General features: G+C 39.4%; 1 protein-coding gene across 3 annotated transcripts in view; it reads left to right on the top strand.

Moving 5' to 3' along the window:
* CTTNBP2 (cortactin binding protein 2) overlaps positions 1 to 25,287 on the top strand; it is a 158,182-nt gene that overhangs the window by 100,988 nt on the left and 31,907 nt on the right. For all 3 annotated transcript variants that reach the window (XM_037836306.1, XM_037836308.1, XM_037836307.1), the window contains 6 exons: positions 510 to 627; positions 9,569 to 9,844; positions 11,948 to 12,043; positions 13,755 to 13,834; positions 22,519 to 22,605; positions 22,688 to 22,787. In XM_037836306.1, the coding sequence (XP_037692234.1) occupies positions 510 to 627; positions 9,569 to 9,844; positions 11,948 to 12,043; positions 13,755 to 13,834; positions 22,519 to 22,605; positions 22,688 to 22,787 (757 nt within the window). The remainder of the gene's footprint in view (positions 1 to 509; positions 628 to 9,568; positions 9,845 to 11,947; positions 12,044 to 13,754; positions 13,835 to 22,518; positions 22,606 to 22,687; positions 22,788 to 25,287) is intronic.

Consider the following 25,287-nt stretch of genomic DNA (forward strand, 5'->3'; position numbering starts at 1 on the left):
TACTCTTATTTTTCAAACAAAAATATAGAGCAGTATAAAATCTCAAATATAAATATGCTTAAGAGGATTCTTCTATAGAATTGTGAAAATTGGAGCCCTGCACTTACACTACAAGGTAAGCAGGTTATAAGTATAGTCTAGAAGATGACAAGAAACAACCAGTTGTAGCAGAAGTCTTTTTGCTTTATATTGCCAAATTACTATCGAAGTCAATTCCTTTCTTAATTTCATTCTATAAACTGAATGATTATTTTTTTCTTGAAACCTAAGAGACTGTTCTGTGGAGCAATGTTTTGATCCTGTGATTCGCATTTAAATGAAGTACTCTTTGCTTTTGATTTCCAAACATTGTTTAGATTAATTTGTAATTTTGGATTGGTGGAATTGAAATAAGATTTCTTGCTGTGAATTCCTGATTTGCTTGCTACAGGCAACTGACTTTTCCTCTGGGTTTTTCACTCAAGCTAATTCATTTGGACTTAGAGGTAATGGAGCTCTTGTCTTTACAGAACTGCCTAGAAATCTTATGTAGGCATGGAGGGCTCGAGCCTGAAAGGAAAGATAAGTGCAACCGGACTGTGCACGATGTTGCCACTGATGACTGCAAGCACCTGTTGGAGAATCTGAGTGAGTAGCATTTACAGCTTCATCATTCATTTGTACACCTGGGTCTCTGGAACAATGCAAAGCATATTAATGCAACCACGATTTTCTCTTTAGCTTTTTAACCTTTTTTTGAACCCTAGTCTTTATAAAAACATTTTATTGATTATAAATTTGGTAATTATTTCTTTTTCCCTGTAGAATAGCTTTTTACAGATTAGTTGCTACTCAAATAATACTAGATCTTCCTTATATTTTGCTGACCTGGGAGAGCATTTTACATAATTATTGCTCTTTTCCTTTGACTGAAACGGTCTTTCTAAACTTTAGACTAGCTGGATGTAAGAAGTCATGGTTGGGTACTGTGCTATCAGCTGACCACTGGAACCTAGGCCAGTTGTGGCCCTCTCAGGGCCTAGGTGCCTACTTTTATATGAAGATTATTGATGATCTCTTGGATCCCTTCCAGCTCTCAGCGTGTATGCTCTTCAGTACATTTTATGAAAGTTTCACTTGCAGGTTTATAACTGTGGAGTGCTGGATTGTTCTAGTTTGCTAATGCTACAGAATGAAAAACACCAGAGATGGATAGGCTTTTATAAAACGGGGGTTTATTTCACTACACAGTTACAGTCTTAAGGCCACAAAACGTCCAAGCAAAACCTCAGCAATCGGGTACCTTCACCGGAGGATGGCCAATGGCATCCGGAAAACCTCTGCTAGCTAGGAAGGCAGCTGGCGTCTGCTCCAAAGCTCTGGCCTCAAAACGGCTTTCTCCCAGGACACTCCTCTCTAGCAAGCTTGCTCCTCTTCAAAACATCACCCACAGCTGCACTCACTGAGTTCCCTCTCTCTGAGTCAGCTCATTTACATGGCTCCACTGATCAAGGCCCACCCTGAATTGGTGGGGCCATGCCTCCATGGGAACATCCCATCGAAATCATCACCCACAGCTGAGTGGGGCACATTCCAAGCAAATCTAACCATCACCAAAAACGTCTGCCCCTCACAAGACCACAAAGATAATGGCATTTGGGGGACACAATACATTCAAACCGACACATTCCACCCCCTGGAACCCAAAATGACATTATCTTTCCAAATACAAAATACATTCATTTCATCACAATATCACAAAAACTTAAATCATTTCAGTAACAAAAGTTAAGTACAAAACCCCATCAAAATCAGTTTAGGCATGGCCATTCCTAAGGCATAATTTTTCTTTAGCTGTGTGTTCTAGTTTGCTAATGCTGCAGAATGCAAAACACCAGAGATGGATTGGCTTTTATAAAAAGGGTGTTTATTTCACTACACAGTTACAGTCTTAAGGCCATAAAGTGTTCAAGGTAACACATCAGTAATCAGGTACCTTCACTGGAGGATGGCCAATGACGTCCGGAAAACCTTTGTTAGCTGGGAAGGCACGTGGCTGGTGTCTGCTCCAAGGTTCTGGTTTCAAAATGGCTTTCTCCCAGGACATTCCTCTCTAGCAAGCTTGCTCCTCTTCAAAACGTCACTCACAGCTGCACTGAGTTCCATCTCCCTGAGTCAGCACGTTTATATGGCTCCACTGATCAAGGCCCACCCAAATGGGTGGGGCCACGCCTCCATGGAAATATCCCATCAGTTATCATCTATAGTTGGGTGGGGTGCATCTCCATGCAAACAACCTAATCCAAACTTTCCAACTTAATCCCCACTATTCTGTCTGCCCCACAAGATTGCATCAAAGAATATGGCTTTTTTTGGGGGACATAATACGTTCAAACCGGCACATTCCACCTCCTGGACCCCAGAAAAACATATTCTTTCCAAATGCAAAATACATTCATCCCACAATACCACAGAAACTTAGATCATTTCAGTAACAATAGTTAAGTACAAGATCCCATCAAAATCAAATATAGGCGTGGTCAGTCCTAAGGCACACTTTTCCTTTAGCTTTGGATCTGTGGACTTAGAACAAGTTATATACTTCCAATATACAAAGGAGGGACATTCATAGGATAAACATTCCCATTGCCATAAGGAGAAAGAGTAAGGAAAACAGGGTTAACAGGACCAAAACAGTTCCTAAAACCCACAGGACAAACTCCGTTAGATTTCAAAGTCTGAGAGTCATTTACAGAACAATGTTGCATCCTTGGGGCTTGAGAGAGCGGGAGCTTAACCCTTCCCAAGGGCCTTTTTGGCAGCTGTTTCCTCTCCAAATGCTTGGGTGAGTGCTCCAACATATCCACACATTGGGGAGACCACCTTCTCGGTCCCACCCTCCTCAAACATCGGGGCAGCTCCCGGATTCCCTCCCATCTCCGGGGCACACGCTCAACCCCTTCAGAACAGTGTGGTGGCAGCCAGGCTCTCCCCAATTCTCTGGGAATGTGCTCCACCCTCTTTGGGACCTGAGGTGGCAAAACTCTTCCAGAGCATCGAGGTGGAAAGCCTGCCCTCGACCTCCAGGGCAAACTCACCCTTTCCAAGCATATGGGCTGCTCCGCTCTCCCAGCCCGAGACTTCTTGACTCCAGACCTCAACCTCCATGGCTCTATCTTTGAAGAGATTTTTCCTTTAATTTTTTCCTTGTCTGTCTCCTCCAGTCCAGACCGGCAATGGCTCTGTCTATAAAGATCTCGCAAAAATTCTGTCAGCTTTACATGAAGCACACAGGGGTCAAAACCATCAGACATTAGGACTTTCCACAGATCCTTTCTGGATAATTCCATCTCCAATCTTGTCTTGTACTGAAATGGCGGCTGGGTTCTGTGTTTGGTTACATCCTCATGTTGAGCTGTAGCTTCTGGGATTCCACCCACTGGAAGCTCGTAATTTTCCAAGCCATCAGCTTCTGGTTTCTTTGAACCCAAGAGTTCAGTTCTAAGTTTATCTCTCTCCGCTCGTATTTTACTATAAGCTGCAAGGAGAAGCCAGGGTATCTCCTCCACATGTAATCTGGAGATCTCCTCAGCTAAGTATTCCAGGTTGTCACTTTCAAATTCTTCCTTCCATCCAACACCAGGACTCAATTTTGCCAAATTCTCTGCCACTTTAAAACAAGGATCACCTTTCTTCCAGTTTACAACAACACATTCATCATTTCTGTTCAAGGCCTCATCAGAAGTATCTTTAGAGTCCATGTTTCCACAAACAGTCTCTTTAAAGCAGTTTTGGCCTTTTCTATCAAGCTTCTCACAATTCTTCCAGAATCTTCCCCTTATCCATTTGAAAAGCCGTTCCAACATGTTTGGTATTTGCAACCTTAGCAGCAAAAGCACCCCACTCTCGGTACCAAAATCTGTTCTAGTTTGCTAATGCTGCAGAATGCAAAACACCAGAGATGGATAGGCCTTTATAAAATGGGAGTTTATTTCGCTACACAATTACAGTCTTAAGGCCACAAAACGTCCAAGGTAACACCTCAGCAATCGGGTGCCTTCACCGGAGGATGGCCAATGGCGTCCGGAAAACCTCTGCTAGCTAGGAAGGCAGCTGGTGTCTGCTCCAAAGCTCTGGCCTCAAAACGGCTTTCTCCCAGGACGCTCCTCTCTAGCAAGCTTGCTCCTCTTCAAAACATCACTCCCAGCTGCACTCACTGAGTTCCCTCTCTCTGAGTCAGCTCATTTATATGGCTCCACTGATCAAGCCCCACCCCAAATGGGCGGGGCCACGCCTCCATGGGAACAGCTCATCAGAATCATTACCTACAGCTGCGTGGGGCACACTCCAAGCAAATCCAACCAGCACCAAAACTCCTGCCCCACAAAACCACAAAGATAATGGCATTTGGAGGACACAACACATTCAAACCGACACATGGATCATATAAAATATTATCACTTCTTATATCAAGATTATCACTCAATTAGCCAACTGTAATGGTAATTCTACTTTAATAGAAGCAGAACTTTAAGAATTGAAATGATGTTTTAACCTTCAAGTAAATATTTTTTATGACATAAAACAATAATTTATTATGGTTCTGTGGATTAACTGGACTTAGGTGAGTAGTTCTCCCTTGAGTATGTCCTGCAGTTGTAGTCAGATGGGGACTAGTGTAGCAGTTATCGGGAGGCTCAGTTGGACTGGATGTTCAGGACGGCTTATTCACACGGCTGGTAGTTGATGTTGATCACTGTGTTCAAGTCCTCTGCATGTGCCTTGTACTTCTCACGGCAGGGCAGCTGGGTTCCAAGAAGGAGTGACCCAAGAGTCATTTATAAAAAATAAACATTTATTCTTTTATATTGTGAATAGTAGAGGAAGAAAACTTGAGTATGGCAGGAAAGAATATGTACAAACTACAAGAATAATTTGTATAGAGGGATAATAACAGAAAATTATAACAATTCTCTTTAAATCTCAGTTTTTGGTCAAAAGAATGTTTTCTCTATTATTAAAATCCAGCTTTGGGAGCCTTAAACTTTTGAATCACTACTCGTGCTCTAAGGGCAGTGCCTTTCAGAGGATTTCTCTAAGATAGAATAGTTCTCTTATCACATTTCAGCTTCTTTATACACATAGACTAAACCTAACTTAATAAAGAACTTGAAGACTTTCTGTCATGCTAAAAGTTAATTCTGGAATGTAAATACTGTCATTTATTTAAATTCTACTTTATGATATCAAGCATTAAAAAGAGAAGGAATAAATATAGATAACTATAGTCTGCCAGACAAGGAGGATAAAAACTATATTGGCCTGGCTGAAGTAGAGGTGTGAGTACAGCTGGGGAACTGGAAGACTGGGACAGCACAGATGATGTTTGACATGGCTGAATGCTAGTGTCAGTAATTTTCATTTTATATGACAGGCAAAGAAGAACTGATGAGGTTCTTTTGATTCATATAGGCAGGTCTGTATCAGTCAGATCAATCAAGGAGAGTTTGGAAACAGATCAAGCATCGAGTTTTAATTCAAGTATCAAGAATTGAACTAGAGTGGAAAACAGGGAAATGGTGTATATTGAGGAGAAGAATGAAAAAGCCTAAAAGTGGGGTTAAGGATGGCTTTGATAAATAAAAGAGTGATATGGGAGACCTGCCAGTAATTTCTCCCTTGGACATATTGGCAGGATTTGTAAGTGGGATCTTGTAGAAAACTGAACATAATGGAGCATAATTTAGGGGAAAGTACCCTGTACCGGGAGACCTAAATCCCAGTACCCTTCTCTGAGGTCTCCATGACCACAGGCATGGTCCTTTACCTCCCCTAACCTCAGTTTGCTCATCTGTAAAGAGGAAATAATAGCAGCTTATTTGCTGGAGGGCAAAAGACTGGACTGGGTGATTTCTTAAGGTTACTTTAAGATTTGTGATTCTGATAACCTGAAAGAAGTTAAAAAAAAAAAAAAAAAGAAGACAGGCTATGCATTTAGATTGGAAGGTTACTTGCATAAGGCTGACAGTAGAAGCTGTGAGCATGAATGAACTGTAGAGAGTAAGTATAGAAGAACAGAATGTCTCAAAGACATACGAAAGGCCCATTCATCTTAATTCATTTTTTTCAACATTTCTAGTCCTTTTCTAGGTACAAAAGCTAGAAAAACTCTTGCACATGTGTCCTAGGAGACATGTAGAAGGATATTCATGGTAGCATTGTATGTAATGGTGGAAAGTTGAAAGCAATCTTGGTGGAAACCAATCATCAATTAATAGGAAAAAAAAAAGCTGTATTAAATTCATATTTTAAACTTGCCAAATAGCATGTGCAAATGAATTATATCTATATAAATCATTATATATACATTTCAAAAAACATTGAGTGCAGAACTAAGTTACAAAAGGATACATAATATAAAGCCATCCATGGTATAAAAACATGCATGTGGGAGGAAAGTGAGGGTTTCCTGTAGAGGATGAAGTGAGAATTGAAGTCCTGGGCCAAGAAGGAGCAGAAAATAGAGCCTTTCCAGGTGGAAGCAACAGCGTATCTGCAGGTGTTGGACAGTACGGTGCTCCAGGGACTCTGTAGGTGTTTTGGTTATATCTGCAATAAGGGGAGGAGAGGGGATGAGCCTGGAAAGGTCACCTACACCAGATAATCAAAGGGCTTATATTCCTTGGTAGGTTTTGTTAAGTTCAATGATTATATGCAAGGAAGTAAGAGAATTGGTGTTGTAGAAATGTTATCTTATAACAGAATGCCGTAGCAGGGGAGCATGACTGGTGCCAGGCAGGAGAGAATGAGGGCCTGAATTAGCTGGATGGGGGCTGAGATAGAGAAGGAAGTCATGGTTGTCAAGTCATAGATGCAAATAATAGGAGCAATGTATAGGGTGAGGAGAAAGCGGGGGTTAAAGACCATGCCTATAACGACCCCAACTTTTAAGGGCAGATTATAGGAAAAACAGCTCAAAAAGAAGACTGGGAAGGGCTAGGAAGGAAGAGAGGCAGAAAATAATCGTGTAATCAGGCCCAAATTAGGAAAAAGATTCAGATAGAGAGAAGTAATTCAATAGTATCAACTGTTTAACAGTATCAGCAGCATACACTGTAAGGGTTAAGAAGAGAATAGTCAATTGCAACTGGCAAACAGGAAATTGTTGCTAACAGGAAAGCCAGTTTCATGGAGTACTGGAAGCAGAAGCTGACTGTTTGCAGAGAGGCAATGGAGAAAACTATTGTAGAGTTTTACTCTTTCTTAACAATTCATTCATTCAGCCAGCAGATACTTATTGATCACTGGCCACTTGAGGTATATCAGAAAATTAAAAAAAAAAAAAAAGATCATCTCCATGAAGCTTATATCCTAATGTGGAGAGATAGAAAATAACACACATAAGAAATAATTCATTATATAATATATGAGATGGTGATGTGTGCTAGGAAAAAAATAAAGTAAGGGGGATTCGGAGTGTGAGAGTAGGTTTCAGTTTTTTAAATTTTATCAGAATAGCCTCATTGATGAGTTGTTAAGCAAAGACTTGAAGGAGGTGAGGAGAGCAGCTATGTAAATATTTCAGGTAAGAGTTTTCCAGGCAGAGAGAACAACACATAGACAGAGTGCCTAAGGTAGGAGCATACCTGGTGTGTCCGCGGAACTGCAAGGAGGGCAGGGCAGCTAGGTTAGAATAGTGGGAGAAGAGAAGCAGGAAAAGAGGTCAGAGAAGGTACAGAATGGATGGGAAGTGGGTCCTCATCCTGTTGGAAGTTGTAGGCCACTATGGGGGTCAAGGCAGCCATTTCAAGGTTTGAGCGTAGGGGCCATGTGACCTAACACACGTTTTGACAGTATCACTGGCTGCGTTGGTGATAACATAATGAAAGGAGTCATGGGTAGAGCCAGGGAAACATCACTGCAGTTTTCCAGGTGAGAAACAAAAATGGTGGCTCCTCCAGGATTATAGCCATGGAAATGGTGAGAAGTGGTGGGGTTCTGGGCATAACTAAAGGTAGCACCAATAGGACTTCCTGATGCATTGAAAGGAAATATGAGAGAGGGGGGATTGGATTCATGGATAACTCTGAGGAGGTCAGTCTGAGCAACTAGTAGGACAGAGTTGCTATCCCCTGCCAGGGAGAAGGCTGTGGGTGAAGCAGGTTTTGCTAAGGGAGATGAGGAGTTCAGTTTTGGACAAACGAATTTGAGACGCCTGATAGGATACATAGATATCAAGTCAGCAGAAATTCAGGAGACAAGTTTGAGCTGGGTGTGTAAATTTGGAAGTCATCAGTCTATAGATGATATTTTAAGCCATGAGACTGGATGAGATCACTAAGGGAATAAATACAGATATTTGAAAAAGCCAGTTTGGGAAGGAGATCATAGAAGTACACATTTTAAACATTGAATTTTAATTTAAAACATACAAAGTAATACTTTTAAGTGTAGGTCTTTTTTAGTATGGTTCTACTGATTGAAGTTCCACTTACTGTTTTCTAAACCACACCTTTCATGCATCATCTTTGACTTCTGATGTCTTGAGGACTTAAACACATTTGTGAAGCAAAGCAAATGTAGTATCTGTACAGACATTAGTAATTTTTTTCTAACTTCATATAGTTGGTTCATCCATACTTCATTAGATGACTTGTTTTAGCAACTCTCCTTTGTTAAGTGTCTCTAACGTATTCAACTTAGTTTTCATAGGAGCATTAACTTATATTTTATCCCTTTATGGATTATTTAATTTACTACTTATAGTAATGAGTTCAACAAACATAAAAGGTTTGAGCACAAATACAAGTGACACTTGGTAAGCATAGAATTCAGCTCATGAGAACGAAAGTGCATGGGTGTGCTACACACCATGTGTAGCATCGGTGAGTAGGTGTTACAGAAGGTTAGAAAGGATGTTTCCAAAGCTCTGCTACACTGTTGCCATCTACCAGACACTTACCACTATTTACCATGTAATAAAGAGTGTGCTAAATCTGTTACAAACGTAAGTTTATTGACCCTTCATAACAACACATTGCCTTCATTTTACAGAAGAACAACTTGGGAAAGAGAGAAATTGAGGTAATTTACCAAGTACACACAACCAGTAGAAGACTGTCCTGATGCTGAAGCCACTATTTTAGGCATACTGACCTGTACATTTATAAACTGCCTCATTCAAGGTGTTATCTATGCAAGTGAGAAGAAAGGGCAATACCGAGAATTGAGGGTCGAGGAAGGGCTCTAGTTTTCTCAGAATTTTTTTTTAAGAACTTGAGAATCTTGCTGAAAGGAAAGAGTCAATGAAGTAGAAAAGGTCAAAGACACAAGGGAAGATAAATAATTGATACCATATGATATCAGAGAAATGGTGAAGAGACTGAGAAACCATAGTTATGTTCCAGTATAAGAACATTCAATTTAATGTTATCTAAAGAAATATAGCTGTGCTTTGTTTTTTTAGAATGTTCGTATGTACTTATATCATATAATAGTTCTGCTGTTTTTCTATCAGGATGGTAGCGTTTTTTTTTGTTTTGTTTTGTTTTGTTTTTTTAAACTTCTAATTGCTTCATTCTTCCAACAGATGCTCTTAAAATACCCTTAAGGATTTCAGTGGGTGAGGCTCAACCAGGCAACTATGGTTCCGATGACTTTGAATGCGAGAACACAATATGTGCTTTAAATATCCGCAAACAGACATCATGGGATGATTTTTCAAAAGCAGTGAGTCAAGCTCTGACAAACCATTTCCAAACAATCTCTTCTGATGGATGGTGGAGTCTGGAAGATGTGACATTTAATAACGCCACTGAATCCAGCATCGGCCTTGGTGCAAGCAGCGTACTATCCATCATGCTAGGTATCAGCAGTCCTGCAATGAAGAAAAGTTAAATTTCTGGGTGTATTTATGCTTGTGGGCTACATAACATGATACTTAGTTTATTGATTAAGCATATTCAAAGCTTGCTTCTGGCAGCTGCCGCTGCTGAAAAATTTGAGTATTCACAATGCAGCCATTATGTAATGTTGTCGGTTAGTATAAAAAAATTTTATGCCTCAAAGAATGCTCAGAGAGTAAAGAACATGAAAGCCCTTGATGAGGCTTTGTGATTGCACTTGCTATTCTAGACGAGATGCAGGAGACTTAACAACCCTGCAGCTGCTTTCTAATATACATGTTGGGAACACAGCTCCAAGTCTGTACATGGGCTGTGCCCAGGTGCTTTAGTATATTAATTAACCCTTACCTCTAGGATGAGAGTCCTAATGCAGTCTAGACTTGGAAGCAGCACCTCAATGAAGATGCATTCTCAGCTTCCACATGGGATGAGTCAGGGGTGACAACTGGATGTATCCGTTTGATATAAACCACAAAGCAGACCACAAAGAATTTATAGAAAGATGATATGCTTTCAGGTGAGCAGAATAGGTGATCTATAAATGTTAGTTGTCCCTGGTTAGTTTCCTCCCACCGGTGTCCAGGAGAACTGCTATTTTTAGGGTACCTGCTGCTATGCCAGGACTGTGCTGGGCACATCACATATGGTATCTCAGCGAGTCCTTGCAACAGCCTCATTTTACAGATAACTAAACAGATCGCAAGATGACTTGCTTGAGGTCACACAGCTAATGAGCAGAGTAGCCAGGATTCAATTCCCAGCCTGTCTGTCAGGAAAACCAGTGTACTTTCAGCTGCACCATGCTGCAAAAGAATGGGCAAGGTCGAGGGCAAGGGTGGGTTTTTACCATGCCATTAAGGTGTCAGCTTATTATATAAGAAAATGTTTTATTCTGTTTATACATACATACTAATTTACTTTCAAAACATATATCACTGATTTTTATGACGAATTATTTATGACATCTTGATTTCATGGATCTTTGGCATGATCATTTAAATTATTTTATAGAAGCATTATCATATAGTTAAATAAGTGTATTAAGTGTTCTCAGGAACACTTTTTGCCCACACAATAGAATGTTATTCAAGGTGTGGTCCTGCCCCAGGAGTCTGATAAACTAAAATAGCCCTCAACCAGCTAAATTGAAAACTGGCAAAGGCAAATGGCTGTTCACCACTATGAGATAAATTTCCCTCTGTGTCCATCATCCATCCATGCCTGCCACAGAAGTGTAGAACACCCTAGAAATATTTCAGCATTAAGTTTTGCAAGTAAAAAGCGTTAAGTTTTGTGGGTAATGGGTTTAGTTTAGTGCTTGTTCATAGCTCCTTGACAATTGGTAACTATAATATTCTTGTCATTAATGAATGTAGGTAAGTGATTTTGCTGGATCAATCACCTAAGCCAGGTTAAAGGAACTTCAAGCCAACAGATAAGCATAGAATTATAAACAGTAGGCATGTGTTTTAGGGAGGTGCCAAGAATAGGGATTTAAAAAATTGATCTGTAGAAGAGAAGGGATGAGACCAAATACATTACTAATCCCTGCCTAGAGAAGACTTCTATGAAGTAGGACCCATTCTGAACAAGAGTGGGCAAAGGGCCCAGACAGTGAGAAGGCACTGAAGGTATCTGGTTTTGCTAGAAGGAGAGGCAGGGGCCATATCAGGAAGGGCCTGATGTCTCATCCAAAATATGCTTGGACTTTGCGAAGCAGACATTGGAAGAACCATGAGAGGGTTCTACTTCATAATCAGCTTTGCTCTTGAAAACTTAACCCTAGGAGTGTTCAGTGGTATTTCCCCTCTCCAGGTTTCTCTCTTAAATCCCTTCAAAGGACTTTTCTGGAGAAGTCTCTAGATCAAAGTCTTTCTTCTTGACTCTAAATAAAATATTATTGAGAAGTTACTCCCACTCCCTTGTGTGATCCTTTACATATTCTGTGTGTGCCTTTGAAAATTTAAGTCTCCTCATAGAGAAGATTGTACACTTAACTCTTGTAATAAAAATTACTTTCAAATTTTCCTCACCGTTTTATTTCATTTTTTTTTTTGAACTAGGAAATGTGCCGTGGTCAGCAGGGCAGAGTTTCACCCAGTCCCCGTGGGACTTTCTGAAGAAGAATAAGGCAGAGCAGATCACTGTGCTTTTGTCAGGTAAGGATATTGCAATCTGATGTTGCTTAAAGAGTGTTTGCTTTGTGGTTGTTTCACAGTGGCAGTTTATAAATTTGCATGTTTTTGTCCTATATCCCTAACCATGCTTATGTGGCTCCTACTGCTAAGCAATCAGATGTTTTTTGAAGCTTTTGATTAAAGGCAGGAAAACTCAGAAGCCCATATTCCTGACACCTATGGTGATATGTGTCCCTGATCTTTGGTTCCTGCAATTCTGATTACATCTCGCATTAGGAACAAACCAGGGACCAATCTGACATGCTGACAAGAGAGTGACAGAGACCGTGTTAGGAGAAGCAGCTTTTACTACTGTCAAGTACAGTGTATATATGATTATTATAATGGAACTTGCTAATGTTAAGGACCACTATTGTTTATAGCACATTATAAGTGTAAATTTCACTTAGATCCTCATAAAAAAACTCAAGAGATCTATATTTCTGTTTATGTCCATTTTATAGACAAGGAAATTGAGGTTCAGGGAGATTAATTTTCTTGCCTAAGTTCCTACCACTGGTAGAAGGATAGGAGTTCTCAGTTTCTCAGCCCTTAATTCTAAAAGGCTACTGATTGAGCCTATATTTCCCATACTTTGGGAATGGGGTCTTAAAAATTCAGTCTTACCTAATAAAGTTTTTTTTTGTTTGAACTGTACTTACTGAAGTTTAAAAAATGTGTGAGAAAATTGCTTTAGACTCTATAAAAATTGTTGAGAGTGGCAGAACTTGGGGGAGGGGGTGCAGAGCCTGCCCTAAAGGAGACCCCAGGCCTGTTCATTAATGCTGGTCAAGGCTAGAACTTCCTGAGGATTGGGATTCTATACAATTACTTTTTTAAAAAATTCAGTTTTATTGAGATATATTCACATACCATACAGTCATCCGTGGTGTACAATCAACTGTTCACAGTACCATCATATAGTTGTGCATTCATCACCTGAATCTATTTTTTTTAACATTTTCCTTATTCCAGAAAAAAGTAATAATAAGAATAAAAAATAAAAAGTGAAAAGGAACACCCAATCCCCCCAGACTCCTTATTTTTCATTTAGTTTTTGTTCCCATTTTTCTACTCACCCATCCATACACTGGATAAAGGGAGTGCAATCCACAAGGTTTTCACAATCATACTGTGACCCCTTGTAAGCTTCATTGCTGTACAGTTGTCTTAAAGAGTCAAGTTTGATAGTTTCAGTCTATACGATTACTTTTGCTTGTAAACAGTAGAAGATGTAACAGTATGGATACCGGCTGTAGTATTGGAGGCAAGCCAAGGTCTGCAGGGCTCTGGCTGTGATTCAGGGGAGGTGGGTGGGCTTCCCAGGAGCAGAAGGGTCTGGGGAGCTCTTGGGAGGCCAGGAGCAATGGTTTTTTACCAGCCAGTACAAAGCACTTCAATATTTTCACAACAGTAAAAGCATACTGGTGCTTCTGGCCAAATGTCGGCCCTGCCTATGATAAGTCCACAAACATATTGTATCTGTTATGATAGATTCTGCTGGTTTGGGGTCATTTATATTTAACAAGGAAGGGCCCATTCTCCTTCTGTGTATTTATTTTGCACAGGTCCTCGAGAAGGCTGCCTCGTCCACAAACATATTGTATCTGTTATGATAGATTCTGCTGGTTTGGGGTCATTTATATTTAACAAGGAAGGGCCCATTCTCCTTCTGTGTATTTATTTTGCACAGGTCCTCGAGAAGGCTGCCTCAGTAGTGTGACTTATGCATCTATGATCCCTCTTCAGATGCTGCAGAACTACCTCAGGCTGGTAAGTTGACATGACTTGAGAGGGTCTTACACTTCTCATCCCTGACACTGCAGTCATTTTTATGTTTAGAAGAGGGAAAGCCCTGCTCACTTGTGCCCTGTGCTCTAGCACCAGACTTCCCCAGTAGCCCCTTCCCTGGAAAGCTGCTGATCACTTAGCCTGGATTTCTGTTACTGTCACGTCCAGGTGTCCTGACCTGACCCCAGAAACCACCTGTGACTTGAAGAGTGTTACCATTTGGGCAGGAGGAGGTTGTCTTCTTCCCTTAACAAGGACTTGGCATCTAATACATGATCATCAGTATGGAAGGGACTGACCATAAGGATCAAGATGCATTGCTATCAACTTTTACAACTTAAAATTGATTAAATATGCCAGCCTTAGTTAGGATATGGATTTGGCCACTTTAACAGAAACGAGACAATAGTTTATACAGGATACATGTTTATTTCTCTCACACCTAGAAGTCCCAGCGGTGAGAGGTCCCGGTTGGGAGGTGCATAGGGGAAAGAGACGGGTGACTGTTCTGGTAGTTGGTCTAGGGACCCAACATCTTCTCTTTCATTGCTCCACTTTCCCTCAGGCGTTGGTTGTGTCAGCTTGGTCAAAGATAGTTCCCCACTCCCACATCCGGTTCTAGCCGGAGGGAAGAGAACCTGGAGGGCGAGCCCCTTCTTTTTAGGGACATTGCACTCATTACTGCTCAGCTCTGCTGAGGAGCGTGCTCTTTTGCTGGGCAACCATGCTCCCAACCAACACTAGGCAATTCTGTTACTAAAAGGAAGAATGGGAGTATGGTTTTTCAAGGAAACGTAGCAATTTCTGGATCAAAATGGATAAATAAAATGTTTTGAATTTATTAGATGTTTATTATGCCAGACAATATGCTAAGTGCTTATTCATGTCTTCTTTTATTTATTCTTCAAAACATCCCTATTAGGTATTATCATGCATTTTATACATGAAGAAACTGAAACAGACATGAAATAACTTGCTCAAGGCCACCCAGCCAGTGAGTGAAGGAGGACTGTGCAAGTCCCTGATATGCAGTTTCTGCATGTGTTGATCTAACTGAAGCTAATGTTGATGGTATAAAACATAAAGTAAACAATGATTTTGCTCTCCATTTTGATTTAGAAAGCCTTTTTTATTAAAAAAAAAAAAAAAAAAAGAATGAGTTGCATTAAGATCCTTTTGGAAAGCTGTTTGCATAACATCCTCTGAAAGGATGTCTTTGTTTTCTCCCATCATGAAAAGAAGTATTCAAAACCATTCCATTGATCTTCTAGCTAGGCTCTCAAAGTTAGGACTGCTCTTTGCAAAAGCAGCCACAATAGTATATAAACATTGAAAGACCTTACAATTCTGAAGAGGTGATATTTTCTGAATCTGATATTTTCACTTTCTTTTCTTTGCTGTTTGCACCCCGATGCATCAAAGTGCTCCTGAGAGTTATGTATAAATGGGAAAGAAATCTGCCTCATTCCTTTGTTAAAGTGAAGGTTGAAGGGTGTGACCAACTGGTTTTCAGGAATATAAGATTCAGGCCCTCAGTAGAAACAGCTGGTGGAGCCATTTCCTTTTCTCCCTTCTCAGTTTCTCTTCCTGGCACATTTCTGTACCAAAGGCTCAGGGCTTTTCATTCACCTGTTTTGATGCTAAAATGACTAGAAAGGTAATGAAACTGAATTACAATGGCAAATTAGCCTTAACTTAGCAGATATGTGAAATGAAATGACTACTAGACACGTTATATGTGGTATATTCCGCGTACACTGAAGCATGATGCCTGCTAATGAGTAAGACATAGTTTGACTGTCAAAGACCAACAAATTAGAGACCAAATCAACACTGTTGTTGGTTCTATTCTCAATTTGATGAGTGTACACACAGGGTTTTTTAATCCAACATTAACTTTTGGATGAATACAATAAAAATGTATCACTCATTTTAGCAAGCACTTCAAACTTTAAAATGACTGAGGCAATAATGTATTGTAATGGATGTGAATGTTTCCTCTCCTGTACAACAGTATAAGCCCCTTAAAGGGATAGATCTTGTGTCATGTATTTTATATCCTAAATAATTCTTTAATTTAGTTGTTTGACAACTATTTATTGAGAGCCTCCTCTATGCAAGCAATGTTTTAGAAACTTAGGATATAGCTATGTATAAGATGCATTCCTTGACCTCTGGATTTACATTCTAGTGGGAGAAGACCAAAAAAAAAAAAAAAAAAAAAAAAAAAGGAATATGCTATGCATGTAATGTGTAGTAATAGCTGACTTTTTATTGAGTATTTACTGCATGCCAAGCTCTATTCTAAGTACTTTACATGGATTGTCTCATTTAATCACCCTGTGAGGTAGATACTAATAATATTTACTTGCGTTTTACAGGTGGAAAAAAAAAAATAAGGCCCAGAGTAATTTGCCCCAGTTCCTCAGCTAGAAAGTGATGGAACCTAGGTTATATGATTCCAAACTTGGGCATATAGTCATAGGTTATACTGGTTATAAGCCTGTTAGTTAAGAAAGTTTTTACTCTGTATATGTGAAAATATATATTAAATAAAATGCTTGTTTTATATCCTTTATGCAGAAAGCCACATGGAATGAAGACTTTAAATTGGGGCTTTTTGTTTGTTTGCTTTTTAATGATATTATTTTAAATACTTTCATTGAATGATCAAAAACAATAGAAGTAAATTTAAAATCTCCATCCTTAAATTAGAAAGGGAGAAGTTTCTAATTGAATTTTGAATTACTAATTTATTGCAGTGGTTGGAATGTTTTACATTAGTTAACTCAATTTCCTCTTAGTTTGCAGTTTTTCCCAGTTTATTTGCAAACTGTATCTTAATAACTCAGTGTCTGCAAATAATTATTATATTAGAATACTTCAATAGTTCATCCTAATCTGAGCTCTACTTAAAATTTAGAAGTCTGAATGCTCTAGGATGTGTTTCTTGAAATTCTTCCAACCCTGTTGATTGTCCACTCCAATGTGCACCATGCCTATCGTCAAGAATCATTACTAGGAGATTCTGCTTATTCTTCATACATTCCCCAAATAAATTTGCTACTTTCCCATTGAAATGATGTTGTAAATGATGATTATACATATAAGACAGCCCACAAAAGCTCCCTCAGTCCCTTTAACAGATTTCAGGGCATGGAAGGGGCAAGGCTGGGTGAGATCTAGTGGAAGGAGGAAGTGATTCCCCAGTATGAGGAAAAGGTGAGGCAGAACTCCTTTGATTTGTAAGGCATTAGTGGAAGAAGATTCTGGGCAGTAGGGCTGGTGTCAACCCAAGGACGTGTGAAGCAGGAAGAATTCATTAGTTCTGGGAATTGACTGATAAGGGAGCAGAGTTATGTCCAAGAGTTATATCTTAGAGTTGTTTGTTTTGTTTTGTTTTGTTTTGTTTTGTTTTGTTTAAGTAATATCTGGGTGTTAGTGTCAATAGATGAGAGTCTGCCTTTACTTGAAGTTAGTAACCAAGGCTAATCCATGGTTTTGTAGTTTCAATGAGCTACGAAATTTAAAATATCTATATAATGTGTGTGGACTGTATTTTTTCTTGAATTTCCATTATTCTTTTATACTTATTCTATAAAGAAATGGTTAAAACCCCCTCTAACATGAAAGGCTCCACTTTTTTGTATCCCGAATGCTGGATGTGTCAATATTGTTTAGGAGAATTATATATGGATAAATTGACAGTAACTGCATCATCTATGGCACTGAAATCATAAATAAATTAGTCCTTTAAAATTGAGTGTCAGAAGAGGCTGGAATGACATTCCTAACTCTAAATCATGACACTTTAAGTAATAACCATTCCATTTTATTGGCTTTGTAAAACTTTTATTTTTCATTCTTTTATGCGTTTATCATCTCAGCACAACCTGGCCTAAAACTGTCTCTGGACAGTAGAAGCTTTTCTTCAGACTTTGATAAGGGAAATACGATATAAAAGTTGGGGTTTAATGTTTTAAAATACCACAAGTCTGAAAACACATGGGTTCCACATTGAAAATAGTGGAGGCTGCAATTCCTTTACTAAACCTCTTCTACAGAACAACACAGTGGAGGAAAAAAAATATATAAAGGGATGGGTGGTCCATTGTTAAGGTCATTTATTTCCATTTAATCCAGAACTCATTTGCCTGGCAAAGCACTGATTGACATGGGATGGAGCTTCCTGAACAGGCTGTGAAGACACAAGCAAAAAGGGGATAGTACCCACTGTGATAGAGGCCAGTGTCCCTTTACTAATAATCACAATTGTTGCACTATTAACATGCACTTAGGGGATAATTCTAATATAATTCACCTTTTATAAGTTGAGTTTAATTTTCTTTTTTGAAGAACAGAGATCTCCTTTAAATACATGTAAAATATTTACCAAAATATATCCATATACACTACACATACACTCAAAACCTATACATATATACACACATATAAATGTACATGTACCTTTAGAGCCCTCTGCTGGAAGTTTGGAGCATGTAAATTCATTCTACCCAAAAGCTTGCTATTTGAAGAAATGTAATATGGTATCGCTAGAATAGATAAATGTTTTCCCAGCAGAGCTTTGCATGTTCACCCCAGTCTCAGTAGAGTAACAGGCTCCCAGTAATTATTTTTGTTGTGTTGTTGTTCAGATCTTAAATGGTAACCAATATAGCTATATCATTTGAAGGCAATAGAACAAGGTATCAATAAAAAGTTGATAGTACTTGAAATGAAGAGAAACCTAATAGAATATGTGTGTTATAATGTGTTAATCCCTTTATTTCCCTTTTACTTTACTTATTTATTTATGTTCTACCCTATTCCACAAAGGATATCAGACTATATAAACACAAAGGGCACTCTGGTGAATGTCCTTTTCAAAGAAATTTGAAGTTGAAAGCTTTCTGTCTGTATTTCTTAGCAACCTACAGTTCTATCTGGAACAAATGAGTTGTTGAAATTGAACACAGCTTATCTATGAAGCTGGTTCTCTTGCTGTTATATCATTTCAAATCTACCTTAAGAAAGTGTAGGCAGTTTGACAGGATGGCTATAGTGAATAGTTGACTCTGGTTTTCAAAGAGAGATAAAAATTAAATAGCAATGCTATTGAAAATCTCAGGGGTAGAATATTCAGTGAATCCTGAAAATCTGTAAGCTGTCTAACTGGTGTGAAACAATCCATTCTTTATGAAAGAGTTTCTACCCAAAAAGTCATGGCGGCTTGGGATTAATTTGGAGAACTCAAAGACTGCTATATTAAAATTGCACCTGGCTAGCAGTACCTAACACACAATTTTCCACTAAAGTACTTTTGAAAAAAGTGACAAAAGATTACAATAACAAAGAAAATTAGAACTGAGGTGTCCCTGTAGCCAAAATCTAGAAAAATTTTCCACTATCTTTAGGGACAATAGAATGTTAGGCACTCTTATTCAAAGCTCAGTTGAAATTATGTAGCAAAACACTATCCATCTCTTACCATCTTCCTGTTGAGTCAGAAAAAATAAGATTTATACCAGCTAGAGTATTGGGCATAGGGCATATATCCTCTTACTGTATAGTCTCTAATTTTTGCAGTGCTATGGTCGTCTCCACCCCTCTGTCTGTACGGGCCCTTCCACATCCATTCATTGACTGCAACTCCTAGAAATACATGAGCAGTAAGCTGGTGGGGATTGGTGAGACTGTGCTGCGTCCTGGAAGATGTATTATCCATAAGCATTCCTCAGGGGGAGGGAGGAATGGAGACAGGACTGGCCCGGGACAGCCATTTATATCATTCATCTGCCATGTTGGACAGCAGGAGTTCATCCCCCTGTAGCCACTGAAGTATAACTAGCATCTATAGACTCAGCCTGCCATCCACCCAATGACCTAAGGAGGGGATCCAGCCAGACAATAAGTGGAGAATAAGTGAGGCCACTGCTGGTCCATTCATGCTGCTTTATTGCAAAACTGTTCCTGTGGTTCCATGGTACATAAATAATAATAACAAATTAACATTGTACCTACAGAAAAAAGACTGCAAAACAAAGGGAAGGGGATGGCATTCAGGAAACTTGGTGGGAAAATCACACCTTAAAAATTATTTACTAGAAAAAAACAAAAAAAAAAATGGAATTTTTTCTTATTCTCTATAGAATGCAAGGAGATATTCTATGAAGCAAGGCCAGAAAGCCCTAGAAGAGTATAGAGTAGGATTAAAAAGGAATAAAAAAGTGTTAGAAAAGGAGATGAATGAGGTAAGGTGGCAAATGAAAGCCACCTCAATTTTAATTATGCCACTGAATTTGTAGCTTTTAAGAGTAGGTAAAAATCCAGTGGCATAATTAAAAGCATGTTTAAGGCAATAAAGAGCCAAAGTGAGATAGCAAAAATTCTATTCAGTGTTTTGAAAAACTAACTCGAGCCGCTGTCCCAGAATTTAGAAGAGGGCAACAAAGTTGTGACAATGATGATATAATGTAACAGATACCCACACAGAGCAGGAACCTAGGTTTCATAGGTGTTCCTGAGAAATTAACTAGAACTGGAATAGGAGCAATTACCAAAAACATGGTTGAAGAAAAATTTCCTAAACCAAAAAGCCTGAGTATGCATGCCAAAGGGCTTACCATGTTCCAATTAAGATTGGGAGAAAGAGGCCACAACTAGACAAATCTGGGCAATATTTTAAAGTTATACATACAATCTGAACTTCCCTTAAGGTTCTCCATCTCACAGGTACAAAGAAAACATTATCCTTGGCTTATGAAGGCTTGTGGTTCCGTAGCCTCATTGCCCAGGAGCAGAAACTCAGCTGAACTTTCCAGGATATTCTTCTCGCCCATTTCTCTAGGAGAATCTCCTGTCTCAGTCTTGGTGCTGCCTCCCTCCACCATTGCTTTGCCCACAGATCACCACCACCTCAGAAAGTAGTCCAGCTACACTGAATTCAGCCTGTAGTTTTAGGACCCTGACGTTTCCTTAGAAACTTGTCATGTTTCGTCCAAGTCACACTGTGCTCTCATTTGCCACCTTGGCCCAAATGCAAATGCCAACTGTTCCCTTTTTTTATTGAAGGCTTAGTGATAATGGAAGAGTGTTTGAACTCAGAGAAAATCACTGATGGCTGCTAGATATGTTTTCTTTCAAAGCCTAAAATCCCAGTTCCAAGCCCAACATCAAGGAGCCACTTAAAGGATCACATCCCTCCTTACTTAGTTCATGACTTCACACCCAGTGTCCAAGCCTGGATTTTCTCCACCTTTCAGGAGTCTCCCCTTAAGCATCTCTTGGTCTCCTTGCAGTCCAGTCTGAAGACTTAAAGGTTCTGGGTGTGGAATGAGTTCTCTTTTCCTTCCATTCTAAGGGTGTCCCCTCAAGCTTCCTTTCATATCCCAGAATCTGTATGCCTCTTCCTATAATGATGGACCCTGGACATATTCACTCTCTTCATAGAAATCCACCCTCAAGCATATGGCCTTCTCCTGTGATCTCAAAGGGTTCATTAAAGCTCAGTAGAGGAACAACAGCTCAAGACACATATACATGTCCTTTATTGTCCCGTTCCAAATATACAGAGAAAGAACAGACCCTTTCATGAGTCTGGATGGCTCAGTCTTCACACATGAACAACATTAACAGTAGTGGTGAAGTTTGAGCTTTACCTGTCTAGATTTTCTGCACGACCTCTCTAGGAAGAAAGCTCCCAAATGCCTGGGAGGGTGACTTCCCTCACCCACATTTGCTCCAGACATCACTGCCTTTGTGCTATGTAGATGGTAATTGGTTTTCCATCCAAATTCTTGCCAAATCTCCACACGTTCTCAGGCAAGCTACCCTGATACAAGAAGATAAAGGTAAAAAACAAAAACAAAACCTATAGGCATCCAGACAGGAGATTTTCTTTTGTACGAAGTAAAAGTGATGGGTCTCTGCCGATATTTCTTTGAAACTCTGAATTTCAGAATGAAGTAATATCTATCTAGAGTTGCACAAATTTTTTACTTATCAAGCTCTTTTTCCTTAGAAGTGAATATAAACATGTTTTCTGATATACGACTATAAAAAGATGACACTCAGATACCCTTTCTAAGAGAACACTTAAATACATACAAACACATGCATAATGATACCAACTCAGCAAAGAAAAACTGGAAAGAAATATGCCAAAATATTGGTAACAGTTGCTTCTGCGTGGTTGACACTGTCAGTGATTTTTATCTGCTACTTGGTATTTCTTTGTATTTTCCAAAATTTCCTAAGTGAAATGCATTGCTGTGTTAACCAGCAAAAAGTAAAGTATTGGGAAAATTCAAAGTAAAGAACATATGCAAGGGGTAATAAAGAAAACATTACAGAGCAAGGTGCAAAACACGCTAGGAACTAGGTTTTCCAGCGAACATACTGAACCTTACTGCAGAAAACACAGGGACAAAAGAGTATGATTTTTCATAAATTGTCAGCTCTTGCCAAATACTGTACTTTGCCAGTGTTTTACATTAAAAAGAAAGACTTCAAGCATGCAATGAATAAATCCAATCTCTAAAATATTATTTTGAATATTTGGAAAGGCTTAGGACAATCAAAAAGAGAATTCCACCCTTGTGAACACTATTTCCTCTTCTTCTCATCGTAGTATTTTCATTTAAGGTCTCCTCTTGTTTTATTAATAGGTTGAGCAATATCATAATGTCATTTTCCATGGCCCAGAAGGAAGCTTACAAGACTACATAGCACATCAGCTTGCACTCTGCATGAAGGTATTAACTACTTGGATAACATTGCCTTTTCTTTGAAAATTTGAAAGTGTATAAAACTGATCATTCTGTTTCCTTGTCACAGCACAAGCAAATGGCTGCAGGATTCTCCTGTGAAATAGTTAGAGCTGAAGTGGATGCTGGTTTCTCCAAGGAACAGCTGGTAGACCTGTTCATCAGTAGCGGTAAGACCATTTCAGTGGACCGTATCATGATAACCAAAAGGCATCATCTTCAGTGATGCCATCAAAAGAAAATAAACTGTGTATCTTGGGGATGCATTTAAGCTGATCTTTCAGTTTTTCAGCGGCTTATGAGATGAAAATTGGGAACTCAGGTAAACACTTGCAAAAAATATTTTCCTGTAATATTACTGCAAATGTTGAACATGCTACAATTTTTCCCTCCTCCTTTTAAGGAAACAGGCCACAGAGAGGTGTAGAAACTTGCCAAATCCCAACTGTGTAGTGGCAGAACCAGGATTAAACTGTTTATTAAAATAAATTTATTTGTGAGTTTTCTGTTTTCAGCTCAAAAGCTTAACTCCCCAAGCTTCACCACAGGTGGAGTTTGCATAACCTTGCATACCATAGCATAGCATAGCATAGCATAGCATAGCATAGCATAGCTAGCAACTTAAAATACAAAAGTGAAATAAATCGGAATAAGACTTCAGTCTCCAAGGGCTCAAATCCAGAAAGACACCTGCAGAGGGGGTGAAGGAGGCAGATACAAGATCAGTGAATGATGAGGTGAAACACAAATTCAAAATCACTGTTTTTACAAAGAAAAGTGCTTCTCATCTTTGGAGCCATGATAAAGGGACATACCTTGTGGCCAGGTTAAGGTAGAAGGAAATTACTGGAGTCCCTAAATCAAGAGGCAGTTTTGGGGAGAGGCTACAGGTTAAATACCTAGAAGCACATTTTGGCGATAGAAAATCCCACTAGACTCTGAAAGTTGCTGTAATAGCCAGGCCACTCTTTGGCTAAAAGTTAGTACAATTTAGCTACAGAAAGCCATTTTCTCTGATAATGATACTAACTAAAAGTTGATATTTATTAAATTCTAACTCTGGTAGATCCTATTCTAGACAGTACATTTATTAAGTCACAACTGTCTGAGGCAGGTACAGTCCTTGTCCCAGACTTATACGCAGGAAAACCCTTGAGACAAGAGGCTGAGTACCCTGCCTAAGACCTCAGGGTGAGGACGCAGCAAAGCAAGACTCAAACAAGCAATCTGGCTCCTGAGACTCACCTTAATGACAGCTTGCCATTGTTCCTTAAAAACGCCTTTGTGCCCAAATTTCTATCTCCCCATAGTTAACTAACAAAAATGCTCACATTGTTCTAACTTTCCATCTCATTTCATCTCAAAGTAAGAAGCTAAAATATTTTGTTCCCACTTAGGGTAGATAATGACTACAAGAATTCAGTTTTACACTTAGAGAGCTAAGAAATTGGAGAGCAGTGAATTAGATCATGAATGCCAAGGTGACCACTTCAGCATTTCTAACTCTATGGTTAGCACCTTCTCAAAAAAAGCTCCTCTTTGTAATTCCTCCTTTTGGTGAGTGGCACAATTCCCTTGGCCACTGACACTTGGAACTTAGGTCTTATGTAAGGAAGGCTTGTAAACCTAAATGCACGCATGTGCCTGACAGACCAGAATAAGGGGTGAAGCCGGTTGGGTAGGGTCTGGGGGAAGAGAGCACACCCCCATCTACATGAGGCACAGCAACTCTCGGCTCCAGCAGTTTGTTGCTGGAAGAAAGGTAGATCTAGTGTCATGAGGTCTTGAGAATTTTAGGAAGAAGCCAGAAATCCAGGTTCTCATATGAAAATGTTTGTTTGTTTTTTCCCAACATTATCAACTATTCCAGTTTTTAAAAAACAATATGAAGACCACATGGAACCCCCAGGTCCTCTCATTCATGGATCCTTCACCCTTGTCCCCACAGCCAATCTGTAGTCATATCCCATTAAGTCTGCCACAAAATGCTTTTTCATCCAGTCCCACTGGCACCATATTATTTTGTGCACTCCATATATCAACCACTTTCCTGTAAATGGCTTCTCTCCCACTGTTCTCCCATGGGCCGCCACAACCCTGATTTAAGGCTTTCTGTGATTTTGGCTCCCCTGTATCCCTCCATTGCCTACTAAGATGCATCCATGCCATTAAAGGCCTTCCATCATAGGGCATTGATGCCCAATTTGCTTATCTGACACTTTTTAATACATGTCTGTGCTCTAGCAGAATATGGTATTTCTTCCCTACATGTCCTTTACTCTTCTACTCTCCATTTTCTTTTCTCATGTTGCAGCTTTCATTTGGAATTACAAAGTAGACACACACACACATTATGGCTACCACATGGCAGGTACTGTGCAAAGTTCTGTGTTGTACAGTAGTGATTAAAATAGACATATCCTCTGCCCTTATAGAAACTTACAGGAAAAACCCCTGTTAAAATTCTTCAAGGCCGCCTCAAACGAAGGCATCTCTGATTCCTCCAGATGTGATGTCTCCCTTTAGTAAACAGCAGTGGTCTGTTTAGATCTCTGTGCTCTCCTAACTCTAGGTCAGGGCAGTGAGGCTGTTATTTGTGCTTCTGTCCTGCACTCACCCACATGCATGTGGTGAGATGTACTTTAGCTTGTCCTTCTATTTAGCCTTGTA

The sequence above is a fragment of the Choloepus didactylus genome, chromosome 5 (genome assembly GCF_015220235.1).
Source record: "Choloepus didactylus isolate mChoDid1 chromosome 5, mChoDid1.pri, whole genome shotgun sequence".
Taxonomy (NCBI): Eukaryota; Metazoa; Chordata; class Mammalia; order Pilosa; family Megalonychidae; genus Choloepus; species Choloepus didactylus.